The 15,377-nt window shown below is 40.1% G+C and overlaps 1 protein-coding gene across 1 annotated transcript in view; it reads right to left on the reverse strand.

Annotated features, from left to right (window-relative positions):
* Positions 1 to 15,377, reverse strand: part of LOC127583619 (sortilin-related receptor-like) — a 153,014-nt gene that overhangs the window by 99,121 nt on the left and 38,516 nt on the right. The window contains 4 exon segments of the mRNA XM_052039782.1: positions 6,688 to 6,865; positions 7,404 to 7,471; positions 10,280 to 10,441; positions 13,046 to 13,171. Coding sequence (XP_051895742.1) covers positions 6,688 to 6,865; positions 7,404 to 7,471; positions 10,280 to 10,441; positions 13,046 to 13,171 — 534 coding nt within the window.

The raw sequence follows: 15,377 nt of genomic DNA on the forward strand, positions 1-15,377 counted from the left end.
GAGAGAGTGTCTGCAGATCCTTAAACAGAGCTGGACAGGATGATAAAAAGTGGTTAAACAGCCATGAGGCAGCACAGCACCTCCCAAACTACCACCAACTACCCACCACATCAAGCACCTCCTGTTCCATGTGTGGCAGCGACTGCGGGTCGTGCACTGGGCTCCCAGCTTGCTCAGAATTCTCTCAGTAGAAACAAGTCATTCCCAATCCTGAGGGACTTCCAGAGAAGACAACAAATGTGTACAGTTCTAATCACCATTTTACAGGATATGACTGCATATGAGCAAGTGCTGAGGGAATTAACAAGAATTTTGCCAGAACTGAAAATTTTAGTCACAATTAATTATTGAACAGCCTGGGGTTGTTTTCCCTGAAACAAAGGAGGGCAAGACTCAATTAAGTGTATGAAATTCTGAAGAACCTAGACAGAGTAAAATAAACAAAGTACCTAGGGGGAGCAAACATACGCTGTTACCTCAGTGCACAGGATTTGTTCCTAGGAACAAGAGCATTAATGGAATCAACATAAAAAGTAATTATACCATCATATGAAGTGCTATGTTACTGACAGCACTGCTGTGCCAGGAACCTGGTGCAAACCACCGTTGTCTCCATTGTTGACCACTGCTTAAGAACCTGCTGCAACCTCAGAACTGAATCTCCCTCTGGCTCAGTGTGGAGAGGCTGCCTATGAAGGCTGCCATTGCAGCCATTCACAGCTGAGATGCAGAGCTAAGGAGGTATTTATAGTCAATCCACAACAATGGCCCAAACTCATCATGCCAGCCAAGATACAGGCCCCGAGCCTCACATCTCAACACCGAGTGGCCACCACTTGCCCAGCCACCCAATGGCGCCAGCCCTCACAGACAGCATCTCGACATTGAGCTGTGCGTCAATACATTGCCAGAGGAGCACCCGAGGTCAAGCATTCACACTAGTTTCCTGGCACAGCAGACCAGGACAAGCAGATGGATTAAAATAAAAATATAGGCAGGAGTGTGTACTTTTGAGTGTTCAGACTGGAAGACAAAGAACATAAGAATTAGTGTTCTGTGGGGCAACACTAAGCAGATTTATATCAATTACATTGAAGGTTTAGAGGGAAGATGCATTTTTTTTTAGCTGAAACAGTGATTAGAGACATAAATCTACAGCAGACTTAAAAATATCTGGCTGTGTACTTGAAGGACCTGCAAGGTTACGGATAAAGTGTTAAAAGGTGGGATTAGGCAGAGTAGCTCTTTTTCAAATGGCACAGACAATGGGCCAAATGGCCTCCTTTTAGGTCATAAACCACCCATGATTCTAATACCTGGGCAAGCCAAGATGTGAAGTGACTTTGGTCACTTTTTTGGTTCAGCTGGCAATGCCTACAATTTATTAGTGTGGATCTTTTTTCCTTGTGGGGATGTAGAGAACAAAGTAAAGGATCCTCTCCAGACACAACTTCTGGTCATCTGCAAACATGTGTTTCCCATCTTCCCCACTACCCCATGAACAAAAGGAGCATTCCATTCAAAAGGCATCTTTCTAAAAATGAGACCATAGAAAATCATCAGTAGAGATTGCTTATTGTGACAGTATGGAGTGAGTTTTTGTCAATTAATACCATTCACAGGTGCTGCTGAAGTCTATGCGCTTGCTAATTTATTTCCTCCATACTGCCGAGCTCAGTAACACCTTGATGCTGGTTCCTGTCATCATTGTTTATTACTTAAAATAAAAGAAATAAGGAAATGTTTATGTGACATTTTAACAGATAGTCTCTAAAAATAAATGCCTCTCAGGATAGCTCAGTGAAGCAGCTACATACCACAGATTCCAGCATATACAGCCCTTCGTTTCTCTACATATCATTGTCTGGGTATACACCCAATCAAGCATCATCAATGAAGCAGGAGCACAATAATGGCCACAACTCATGTCCTATGGAGCATCCTGAAAAAGGGTGCTAGAAGACAAATCTCTCTTTCAGTACTATTTTCTGACTACAGAGTTAACTGCATTTTAATGTATTTGTTCTTGTTCCACAAATATTTGATAAGGAAAGCTATGACTTTCACAGTACGAAATAGAGCTTAAATCACTCAATAAGTGAATTTAATAGCTCTCCAGGTAGAAATGTTCCTCAGGCATTCAATCTCCATCCAATGAATGGGACAGTTCACAGTGACAACTACAATACACACATTCACACGTCAGATCGCTAAATGATTTAGCAGCGTGGACACAGGAAATCAGAAGAATTTAGTCAACAGCTTTTAACTAAACATACAGGAAGTTTGCTTTACTGAGATCTTTTCTACAAGGATCTTTTGCAAAATAAATTACCAACAAAAAATTCAAGTCAACCTGGAATCATTTGGAGCATTCCTTTTTTGGGAAAAAAAAGTGTCTGATGACATCAACTATGATCTTCCTGGAGTTACTGGGTTTAGAAACACAAGGAACCAAATTAACACACGTGCTGATAATAGACATCAAATTACGTAATTTAACTCAATTTGTTTTATTAACATGCAACCCTACAACCCTTCTTTTGTAGATGCATTTGATCAGGGCAATGTCAATAACAAAAAGAACATGGCCTTCAACTAGTTCTCAGCAAGAAATTCATTTCTCGTTAAATTAGCACAACAAACACATTTTACTGTAAATGATCTGCTCATGAACACATAACAAAATCCTTCTATCAACATTGGCACCACTTAGACAGATTTCCAACACTTACTCAGCAAGATCCTTCAAAGCCACTGGTAGGATAGAAGGGTATCAGATCAGTGTCCCCTCCCAGACTGCAGCAGAAGCTCTAATCACACTCTGACTGACAGGCCGCATAATCCATATGCCTGACAAAGGACTCCTACAACAAACTCTGTACCCAGAATTTCATCAGGGGGAGAGAGACAAAGCTTCAAGGATGTCAGATTCCTTGAAAAGGTGCAATATCCTCAATTGGCTTATTGCATTCCCTGACCTATAAACTTCCCAAAATGAAGCAACAGCATCTGGGAAAGCACTGAGCACCTCAGGTCTCTATGATAGAAACGGAATAGAAGCAAGTCATCCTTAGCCCCAAAGAGACAGCCAGTGAAGAGGACTTCCAGTGCCCTAAAGTACAGCAACTCACCAGAATAAATTCTAAAACTGATAAGAATGACATATATTGGAAGTTATATTTGTACCATTCTTTGGCAGTATCAAATTCACATGAAGCATTGATATTGCAAAGATTCACCATTACACCAGGGCAACTAAAACCCTTTTGATCCTAACCACATGGCCCACCACAGGCAGAGAGATCAGAAATAATACCAGGCAAGAAAAGCAACACACCAACACCTTGTGGGACTTGCTCCCTGTACTTTATTTAAAATTTATTTTTGATGAAGAAACTTATTCTCTTTTCTAAAGTTGTCCCCCTTTTATTTTATGTTTGCCTGTGCACGTAGAACAACATTGATCTTACTAAGTGCAAGCAATTCTGCATTAACCTAGTGCATGTTCAATAATATTCATTTCAATGGAGAGAGAACTCAAGGAAGGAGGGCAAATTTCAGTTAATTCCAAAAGATTATATTTTCTGAGTTTAAGTCAAGTTCATTGAATTTTTTTCCTCATGTTTTAAGTTTTATTTTTATTGTCAGAGGTTGACAAACATTCAAGCTGTTTGACAGCCAGCTCAGCATAAAGACTGGCTTAATCATCTGCAAAGTATGTCTGTGGGCAAGGGTTGAAGCCACTTGCACTGAGAATGCCATGCCCTACTGATCAAGTTGGAGTCACTTGCTGGGACCAATCATACTTAAAAAAAATTCTAACTTATAGCTTGTGATTAACTGAACAAACTTCAAGTGTTTATAACCTAGAATATAATTTCCTTCATCCTAAACCATTAGTGATGCATTTAGCGTTCAACCTGGTCTCATTTAAGAAAGGTATTATAAAGCAAAAGAAAACTTTCCCACATAAATATTCCCTTAACATTGACATTGGTGTATGAAAAACTAAAAATGACTTATGTATATTTGGTAGGTCAAAGTGATTTTTTTTAAATCAACATTTTATGTAGTTATAATGCTTGGTGTTACACTGGGTGGGAGCTAGACATTCCATCAACACTCTGTAGAACAGATGTAAAATGTGCAGGCCCTTGGTCACCCTTATCAGCAAAATGGCTGGTACATCATGGGGCTCTGTCCATAGACCCTTTACATAACATACTGGCACCTCCTGAAATTAAATATTCCACAGCAGTTTCACTAATAATCTGAACCCACTACTCAAAACCAAAGCACTCAGTGCGCAACGTACTCAAATCAACTCCTGTGACTAGCTCCTGAGCATGTGTACAACTAGCCTCCTTAAATCATAAAAGCCTCCCAGACATCATGTTTCTTCAACCAAGTCAAATGAAACATGAAGTTACAATAATCTGAGTTTTGGGTGTTATTGGGTAATCTAGTAACCCAATATGAAATGAAGTCAAGATGCTCACAGCCAACTTCCTCGCTGAACGGCCTTGAGGACTGTTTCAATCAGTAGCAATGAGTATCTTGCTAATTATCCCATTGAGGAATCACCTAGTTTTGACCTACATCAGTAAATCTGGTGGAGACAGAAATGCATCAGGACATTTCATTTAAAAAGTTAACTCAAAATCAGGAAATGAAACAGAAAGAGAATGAAATAAACAAGATTTCTCAGCAATGCATTTCAGATGCTAACTTATCTCTTGTATTTCCAAGATATTCTGCTCCACGTATACTTGTTAATTTTAGGAAAGAATCTCCCTCTTGTAGCTTGTTAAATTAAATGTCATTTGACCAATCTGTAAATTCCCTTTGTACTCACCTTCCACCTCACCAGCCTTTACTTTCAACATATTATCCTTGGCAATTTTCACCAATTCCAACGTGATCCCACCCTTGTCACATCTTCCCTGATCCACTCTTCCATCCCCACCCACCACCACCCCCATCCCATGGCACCTCCCCATGCAACTAGAGATACAGCACCCATCCTTTCACCTCTTCCCTTCTCATTATTCAGGGACCCAAACAATCATTCCAGGTGAAGCAGAGATTCAGTTGCGTTTCTTCCAGTCTACTGCATTCAGTGCTCACAGTATGGCTTGCCCTACGCTGAAGAAACCTCCTCTTCATTGGAGAGACCAAACTTAGATCAAGTATTCATTTTGCTGAGCACCCAAGTTCAGTCTGCAGAGGTGATCCAGAGCTTCCTGTTGCATGCCACTAATTTTCAATCCCACTCCTATTCTCACCCATGTGTGGTCTCTTCCACTGCCCTGGAGGCCAATGTAAACTAGAGTAATGACATCTTATTGTCTGAGCACCTTGCAATCTTCTGGAATGGACATTGAATTTTCCACCTTAGGTAAACTACCTCACATTGTTTCCCATTATCATGCTTGCGTCCTTTTATACCTCTCTAAACGGTCTGTATTCATATTCCTTATGACTTGATCCATCCTAATCAGTATCGATTATAGTCTTTTTCTTATACTTAACTCCTCCCCCAGAGCTCCAGTTTGAAAACTGCAACCCCTCCACTCTTCCGCCAGTTCAGAGGAAAGGTCTCCGATCTGGAATGTTAACTACCCTGGCCTGAAATGTTGACCGGTTTCTCTTTCCACAGATGCTGCTTGACTGGCAGAGTTCTTCCAGCATTTCCTGTTTTTGTTACAAACCCAACCTAAACCTGAATATTTAATATTCTTTCAGGCTAACCAGCAGCATAAATAAGAATCTTAAGTATGGTATTCATAGTCTGGTAATACTAAGTACATTACCTTGAGCCAAATAAAATATTGAATAGGACCAGCCCACCTAATTGTTTTACATATATACCCAACCAGAACCTAACAGTTGGTTCCAATCAAGCTCTGATTGAATGGTATTTTAGCCTCATGCACAGCTACCCATACAGCTGTTGTACTCACAGCATAGTAAAGGAATATGAACTCAAGGAGACAAGAGGAAGCACTTTAAGGGGGCCTTTGAGGCAAACATTGAGAGATGTAGCACAGTCACCAAAACTCTGGGAAACATTAGCCAAGGTAAGACTACATGGCATCTCATCATAAGAGGGGAAAATCTTGCTTTGAAGGCAACAGTCACACCTTGGAGGAAAACAACAGAAAAAAAAACAAACAAGACCTAGGCACACACTCTTATCCTCCATTTGGCCACCTTCAATGGGTCTGCCAAAGAGTCTGGGGTCTAAAGACTGGACTTCTTAGCCATCAACGCATTCCCTTCAACCCTATACCTGATCAATGGAAGACTCTCCTTGACCATAAAAGTTTGCCAACAGAAGTATAACTCAGTCATTTGGAATGGATTAAGCAAAAGATCAAAAAGAATGAGACCCAAAGGAGGAAAATCAGTCCAATGAGCAATTTTAAAAAAATGAATTCAAATTGAAGGAGAGCGAAAATAAAAATTGGAGAGAATAAGGTTAATTATACAATATACACTGTTCTCCTGGTACCAGCTGAGGAACATATTCCTGGAAAATCTTCTTAGTTACCAATTGTATTTCTGTTAGTTTATATTGAAGGCTCAAAGATCAATGTTGAATATATTTTAATCGTAATAGCTTTTCCTTTATTTGACTTTCACTTAATGCAACAGAACTTAAAGATATATCAGAATACTCACCACCTTCTTTGTGGCAAACATATATTTGCCTTGCAACTGAAAGTCATCTACTCCTTCCAAAAGAATCTCATGGTTTTGAGTCTGAAAGAGGTCCGTGCTTTTGATGATGCTAGAGGAACCCATTGGCTCATGGCGTTCAACATAAATTGTAGTAGACGAGTCATATGGTTCTACACCCCTGCAAAATTGGATAGCAAATACAATTACAATTTCTGAAAATTCTTTATAGCCAACTGCTGCAACAATTGTTCTCAGAATTGTACCACAAGGTAGCACAGCCTTCCACTTAGTAGGATAGCCTTGCAGTCAAGACTTTTCCACCGCCATGTCTCTTTCCTCCAAGATCAATCTAATGCAAGCTATTCCACCTTTCCTCCCAACAAACCAACCCACCCTATTATACCACAGAATCAGCAGAAATATGGGGATGAAAGCAATCAATCATTCCAAAAGATTTAATAAATTCCAAGATGCACAATTCTACAAAGGAACTATAAACCAGCCAATAATAAATACTGTTACGAGAACTTAAAACAACACTTATTTAACCTACTACTCCAAAGTCAATTCCAATTAAGCACTTCAATATATATGCACTGACTGTCGCCTCAAATCCAATAATGATATCTGGGAGTATTTGCAGTACTTTCCTCAAAAAAAAATCATTTAGTTCCAAGTTAGACAAATTAACATCAAATCTACATAATTATCCATACCAGTAGTAAGATTTGACATGCTCCTGAATCAAGATCCATGTTTGTCCAAAGTCATCAGATTTCCAAAGCTGCAAGATAAAAAAAATACTTTTCTTAGGAAAGGTCACAATTAAGCACACATCGCAGGACCCTTAATAGAGTCTTCTATCAGATGATATCAGAAAATACCAGCTGTAAAGTTCCCCTTGCAGTATCCAACTATATAGGGACATTGAAATTTAAGCCTTATCTGCAAGAAACTAGACAGGGAAACAATCGAAACAGAGTAGGAGCTTACGCACTCCATTCCTGTATATCAGAGTTTTTAACAGCAAGCATCCAGGACAATAAACCAAAGCAGATAATGCTGCAACCCAAGTCCAGAGCTAGAGAACAGTGGTGATTTTCCTACCAAAAATTATAAGAAGCATTGTTCAAAAACCATCTTCCCCCAATACAAAGCAACCTTGGGCAATCCTACTGCTTCCTACTGACTGATCTTTTTGGTTGGTAAGCATGCATGCATGTGGTCCAGGCAGTGAAACTATCTAAACCTGCCTGGTGCAACTCCTAGATGATCACACTTCTAAATTTGCCACATCCCCTTCCAGGAGTTAAGATCAACCTCAAAAGTTTGAGTCCAAGCTGCAAAAGATGATATACTTGTCCTGAGATATGGAGTTTGAGGATAAATGACAACTGAGAATTAAGTCCTGAATATAACCAAGTAAAATTACTCAATCTTTACAGAAATGCTATATAACAAATAGCAGTTAACTTGAAACACTTCAGAATGAATCAACACATTGCACCGAATCATGCTCGTAGCCAGCCAGCAGATTCATAACAAAGTGTTTTCTATTGAAGTGCATCTGCAGCACAATCAGGACTTCACCTGTGCACTATAAGCACAACTGACCTCCCAGTATGTCCCTAGACTCATCACCAAGTTCAAGGGTATCTGCAACAACCCAAGTGGAGAGGTTGGGTATTGGCACATCAAGTGTAGCTCCATTCATTTGAATAGGGCCACCAATGTGTATTAAAAAGCTTAGTTGATTTTCTTTTTACAAAATAAACTTTATTCATAATAAAAGACAAACTATATACAATTTCAAAACAGTGCAAACCTTTACATTCTTGTACAAATCATTCATTAGTGTTACCTTTTTATATAGAAGACAGCATCGATGCCACATGTGTGGCTCCCTGGAAGCTACCCGGTCCCGTATTTACAATATTTAGGGGCTTTCTCCCTGTCCCTGCCCCTCCCCCTCCAGTGGCAGAAGAACCCTAAACTGTAGTCCTTCCCCACCAAGCCTTTGCGTTGGCTGTGCCCAGCTTCAGTGCGTCCCTCAGCACGTACTCCTGCAGCCTGGAATGTGCCAGCCGGCAGCATTCCCCTACGGACATCTCGCAGTGCTGGAAGACCAACAAGTTTCAGGCAGACCAAAGAGCGGTCTTTCACCGAGTTGACGACCTTCCAGCAGCAGTTGACGTCCATCTCTGTGTGTGTCCCCGGGAACAGCCCGTAAATCAGAGAATCTTCTGTTATGCTGCTGTTGGGGATGAACCGTGACAAGGACCCTTGCATCTTTCGCCACACCCTCCTCGCAAACCTACAGCCCGCAAAGAGGTGGGCAACCCTCTCGTCCCCAGCGCAGTCCTCCCGGGAGCAACGCGCACTGGGAGTGAGGTTCCAACCATACAGGAAGGATCTGACTGGGAGGGCCCCTCTCACCACCAGCCAAGCGAGGTCTTGGTGCTTGTTGGTGAGTTCTGGCGATGAGACATTTTGCCAGATGGTCTGGACAGTCTGCTCAGGGAACCACCCCACAGTATCCATCGAGTCCTTCTCCTGCAGTGCCTGCAGGATGTTCCGTGCTGACCACTGCCTGATGGACTTGTGGTCAAAGGTATTGGTCTGGAAGAACTTATCCACGAAGAACAAGTAGCGCGGCAGCGTCCAGCTGACTGGGACGCTGTGTGGCCATGGGGCCAGGCCTATCCTTCACAACAGCAGGGACAGGTAGAACCTCGGTACGTAGTGACACTTGGTGCCCACATACTTGGGTTCCACACACAGCCTGATGCAGCCACAGACGAAGGTGGTCATCAGGAGGAGGGCGACATTGGGGACACCTTTACCCCCATTGTCCAGGGACTTGTGCATGGTGGCCCGTCGGACCTGCTCCATCTTGGATCCCCAGATGAACCGGAAGACGACACGGGTGATGTTGATGGTCCAAGTACTTTGCTGATTGGTATGTTAAGTAAATAAATTGCTTAGAAATGATGGCTAAGCACGATAACCACATCCTTTTGATAAGGTTGAATATTGCAAATAAAAATATACGTAAAAAGGTTGTGCACGTCTTATGGCTTCTTGAATGTTGGAATAATATTGTGTGCCACCCTGGGCAAATTTGGTCATTGCCACCATTGAACATGGCCACCTGGCCTTAATCAACTCTTCCCTCAAAAAAAAATTTAACTAAATTATGCAGCTAAATCCAAGCAACTAAGCCATAAACAAGAGTGCTTAACTTTTGCTTTAATGTGGGCCCTCCTTAGATGGCTGGTTGACTGATGTACATATTAAGATGTAACTGATAGTTACAGAGAAACTACAATTAAAAAGAGATTCCTTTTGGTTCTACATAGCATTCAAACATTTTTATGAGAGTTTAATTATTTTCTTGCAGAAAGCATGCCTTATACACCATGCCCTTAAATACTTCAATAAAGGATAAATTCTACCCAACTAATAAACATTCTTTTCATTTCTGGCCTTGGTAGCCTCAGAGTAGCATTCACTCAAGAATCAGCATTATTGTTCATCAGTTTTCTTCATTTATTTCCTGCATATAGTAGGGGTTAGACAAATAAAATAATACCTGTTTGTTTGGATGAGAGCTATCATAACCAAGCACAAGACTGGGATTTGTACTGTGCAGGAGAAGATCTGTTGGACTGAAAGGAATAGAGACGTGCTGCATTGAAGAGCAGAAGTCCAAAGTGGTCCACAAGTAGTGATTTTTGGGGTCTGCAAAAATATACTGAGAAAACAGGAAAAATAGACATGTAGTTTAAATTTGATTGCATAACAAAACAGGATACTTACTAATTTTAACATTGAGCTACTAAGTTGTTGCTGTTAGTGTTAAGAATCTCCTAACCTCTTCAGTATCACAATATAGTCTTGTCATTAGCCAACAATTTTGTGACCAAATTTTAAAATGTAATATGACTTTTTGCATTTAAAAATAATCATAAATGGAAGGATAAATTATTCAACATATGGATGGCTTCCTATAGGTAAGATTTTTCTATTGCAAATTATAAACTTGGGAAACAAAATTAAAAGCCATCAGAACTTATTCTGTTTAATTGTCACTAACACTAATTTGTAAGTAGAATGAACATCAAGTCCCAGAGTTGATCACAAATTTCTTAATGTCATTTTTGTAACAATAGAGTCTAATCCTTTTGGACTGACAGAACTTCTTCTGGCCTGTTTTAACATACAGAATTGCCACAACACTATCTCACATTGTACATGTCATAATTTAATTTATAGTTATTCCAGCCTGTGTGCACAAAATACAATTTTGCAAGGTGGGAAATTAAATTTTTTAGTGAGTGACTTTCCAGAAGCCACTGCAGCAAAGCACTGCTTTGCTATTAATTTTTACTACTTAGAGTCTCTCTCTCTCTCTCTCACACACACACACAATCTACTGAGTATTTTCATGTTTTATTTGATTTCAGACTTGGAGCATCTGCTGTATTTAGCTTTTGAAATGTCAGGTTGTTGCTTAAATAGAAAAAAAATAATGTGAGTAAGAGTACTCAAAACATAAAAATATGGTTGACCAGGAAAAAAAAAGCCAACTTAACACGGTCTAAGAGACATTCAATATTTCACCGGAGTGCTTATCTGAATTCAATGCTCAGCTCTAAATTCTTAGGCAGTCCCAAAGGGGAAAGAATGACTTGTTTCTACTTCAGTCGTGTGGATTCTCAAGTGGTTCAAAAGTGCAATGCAGAATACACCAACTCAGCCACAAGTGGGACATGAAGTGTCCCAGATGGATAGATAGATGGATGGTGCAGATAAATGGATAGTTGGGAATGTTTTGTGTTCCTCATGTTTTTGGTTTCCATGTATCTTACTGAGGAAACAGATGGTGCTTTGGTGCCTACCTGGATCCTGCTCCTCTTTCCCCAGAAGGAGACTTTGCAAATATTCTTGAGCATCGTCTCCATCTTCCTGAAAACTTTATCATATAACTCAGAACAGTGTACTTGTTTTGGAATCTGGTGGCCTGCCTGCCATAAGTGATTGAGTTGCTTGAAAGCATAGTTGCTGGGGATATTGGCCTGCGGAAGGGTACTGACGTTGGTTCACCTATCCTGCCAATGTACTTGGAGGATCTTGCAGAGAGTCCCATCATCTGCATATTGTAATTCAATGACTGAGATCGGGTAGTCCTAGCTCTGGCAATGGAGACAGAATTTGAATAATTTCCTTTTCATCCTGTGCATTGCACTACTCTAATGGGTAGCTTGTTGAAACGGAGATGGAGTTCAGCAGCAAAAGATTGAGAAGATGATAACAGTACCTTGCTTGACATCAGTTTGCACTAGGTTTGGGTCACTAATGGATCCAAATAGTTAGGTTCACATCTTGCATGGCTCATGTATTAAAAGAATGATAATGAATTTGAGGACAGCCAAATTTAGAAAAAAAATCATCCATACATTTCTCTCAGCTGATAGAATCAAAAGATATTGCAAAGTCCATAAAGGACATTTTTTCTTGACTTCGTCAAGCAACAAATATCATGTCCTTTGTACACTTCAGTGAACATTTGTTGAGTTGCGGCTCTAGGACATCATGGCCAAGACCATCTTTGAAGTGCTCCTTCCAGCACGCGCTAAATGCCCTTGCGGGACTTAAATTCACAACCTTCTGTCCCAAAGGCACAAGGTAGCTAATAAGTACAGAAGCAGTAGGAAGATGTGCTACACATCTTCCTTGGATGAAAACTAAAGAAATGCTGCAGGAAAAACAGGTGGTTCTCAGTCACTTTATTTTTTAGGCCCAGTCTATCTTCAAATAATGAAAAGTTAAGAAATCCTTTTTTTCTTTAAAAAAAAAGAAAAGCTATTGTTCGTGGAAGTCAATATTTATTGCCCATCCTCAACTCTGCTCAAGCTGATGGTGGTTATGATCACCCTCCTCAGACATTGCAAATTTTATGAAGATACTTCCATTATGCTTTAGGGTAGGAAGTTCCAGTACTTAAAACCACCAAAATATGAAGAGAGAGACATTTTATGGCAATAACCCTGCTACTTCTCTCATTGCCATCATTTAAAGTTTAACTTTGTTCAGTAAAATCAGTGGATTAAAAAATTTAGAACCAAAGCATTTGCACCAGAAACATGCAAGGTACCAACTACAACCTTTACATAAAAGGAGGTTGTCTAAGAGAACAGCTGACAGCAACAAATCATTGCTGTTCTGGGAACCCCAGTACATTATAAAAAAAAGTCAAAAATCAATAATGAGTACAAATAAAAACAAAATCTGAAATGAAGATATTTATATTTTAGCGGCACAAACTTTTTCCAATATTCCAAGGAATGGTTCTTACCCTTTTGTTATCTATTGGGCTGTGGTAAAACTGAGCAATGTATTTCTGTGTTTTTGTTTCATCTTCCAGTTTGAACTTCTCATCAATTCTCTTGAAAGTCTTTCCATAATCATTTGAAATGAACACCTGGGTGGGGTAGGTGGGGGGGGAGGGGTGTAGTGAGCGGAGAAGAGGCAGAACAGAAAAACTATTACACAGAGTTAATAATATAGAACCAAGCCAATGGGCCCAACTGATCTATTGTAACGTGTGCTCCACAAGAGTCTCCTCCCATCACTCTATTTAACCCCCTCAGCTTAATCTTCTACTCTTTTCTCCAACATGGAATTTAACTCAGACAAGTCAAACTGATGCATTTTGGGAAGTTAAACCAGGAGCAGGACATGCACAGTGAATAAACAGTGCCCTGGGAGTGTTGTGGAACAAAAGACGCCTAGGAGGTACAAGTACATAGCTCCCCAAAAGTCACAACACAGGTAGGCAAGCTGGTGAAGGAAGTGTATGGCATGTTTGCCTTCATCAGGTGGGGCAATGAGTACAAGAGTTGGGACTTCATGTTACAGCTGAACAAAACACTGGTGAGACTGCACCTGGAATACTGTGTACAGTTCTGATCACTGTACTATGGGAAGGACGTGATTAAGCTAGAGAGAGTGCAGGAAAGATACACAAGGATGTTGCCAGGATTGGAGAGCTTGAGTGTACAAGGAGAGACTGGAATTGGCTAGGACAGTTCTCCCTGGAGCGAAGGAGGCTGAAGGGTGATCTTAGAGGTTTATAAAATCATGAGGAGCATAAATAATATGGATGGTCACAGTCTTCTTCCCAGGGTAGGGGTGTCTAAACTAGAGGGCATAGGTTTAAGGTGAGAAGGGAAAAAATTTAAAGTGGTATGCTTTTCCACACTGAGAGTGGTGGGTATATGGAGAGAGCTGCCAGAGGACGTGGTAGAGATGGGTACAATTATAATGTTTAAAAGACATTTGGACAGGTACATGGATAGGAAAGGCTTAGAGGGATATGGGTCAAATGCAGGCATGTAGAATTAGTTCAGAAAGACACCATGGACACGTTGGGCTGAAAAGCCTGCTTCTGCACTGTACAGCACTATGCTGGTCTAGCTTTGCCTTAACGTTATGTTAGCTCTTTGTAGTAAATAGCTGTCTTTAAGTGGCCTGATATATTTTCTGACTTTTCCTGTGCCATTTTCACTTTGAAAGCAGACATGGCAATCATTTGAGAAAGACTGAAGTAAAATGATCAGGGCAGTCATGCATATTGGTGCAATTGAATGTTAGACACAGGGAGGAGAAAGTTATTTATATTGAAACCGCAAAATGCAAATCACTGATGCAAGAGATATGAAGTCTGCAAGTCATACCTTAAGAATTGGCAGTGATGAGAAAATGAAAAAAACTGATACATTTAAAGAAATACATTTTAAAATTTAAAACCTCACAACAAAGTGGTTGTGGCTATAAATGATATCCCATAAATTCAGTTGTATAACTATCACTTATTTCTTTCCCTTTGAGCACTTCCTTCCCATTGTCCATCCATTATCCGACACTTCACCATGATCTGTTTCCCATCCCATATAGGTTACACTATCCTCCAGCCTCTAACCATACTTAACCTAAGATGATTACAAAAAATTACATTGAAATACAACCAGAAATGTTTGCTCCCTTTCTCTCTCCACCAATGCTGCTTGACTGTTGAGTGTTTCCAGTATTTTGTGCTTTTATTTCCCATTTTCTCTCTTTATCCATGGCATTTTAATAATGTACATGATTCCATGTCTACTTGAACATTCTCACCTCCTAACGTTGCACCATTTTTAGTGCATATTGTTCTATTTGAGATCCAAACTGGATGATCTCACATTTGCCCAAACTGAAATCCACTTACTGCAATTATGCCCATTCACTTAATCTCTTTCTACCTTCATTTATTTTTAAACATCCACCTATACAGATTACTAACAGATTTATCCTCATGTTATCACCTAATCTGGAAAACTGGCTTTCCTTTCCATCACCTACATCGACAAAAATGCTAAACATTGAATGCCCCAACAAATCCTTTCCAGACACCGTTCGTCAAAGTACCGCCGGATTTACTTTCTTTCCCATCTTCTGACACTGAAGAAATCTCAGAATCAGATTGATACATTTTCAAACTTCAACTTCAGTAAATTGTGTCTTGTGAGAGAATCGACTTCTCTTAAATACATTCAAGATCTTAGTTATCCACCCAATTTTCCCCTTTGTGACTCACCATCAAATTTTATTTGTTAACAGAAAAATGTCATGTCATAAGTAAAAGCTAT

This window comes from Pristis pectinata, chromosome 27, assembly GCF_009764475.1.
Source record: "Pristis pectinata isolate sPriPec2 chromosome 27, sPriPec2.1.pri, whole genome shotgun sequence".
NCBI lineage: Eukaryota > Metazoa > Chordata > Chondrichthyes > Rhinopristiformes > Pristidae > Pristis > Pristis pectinata.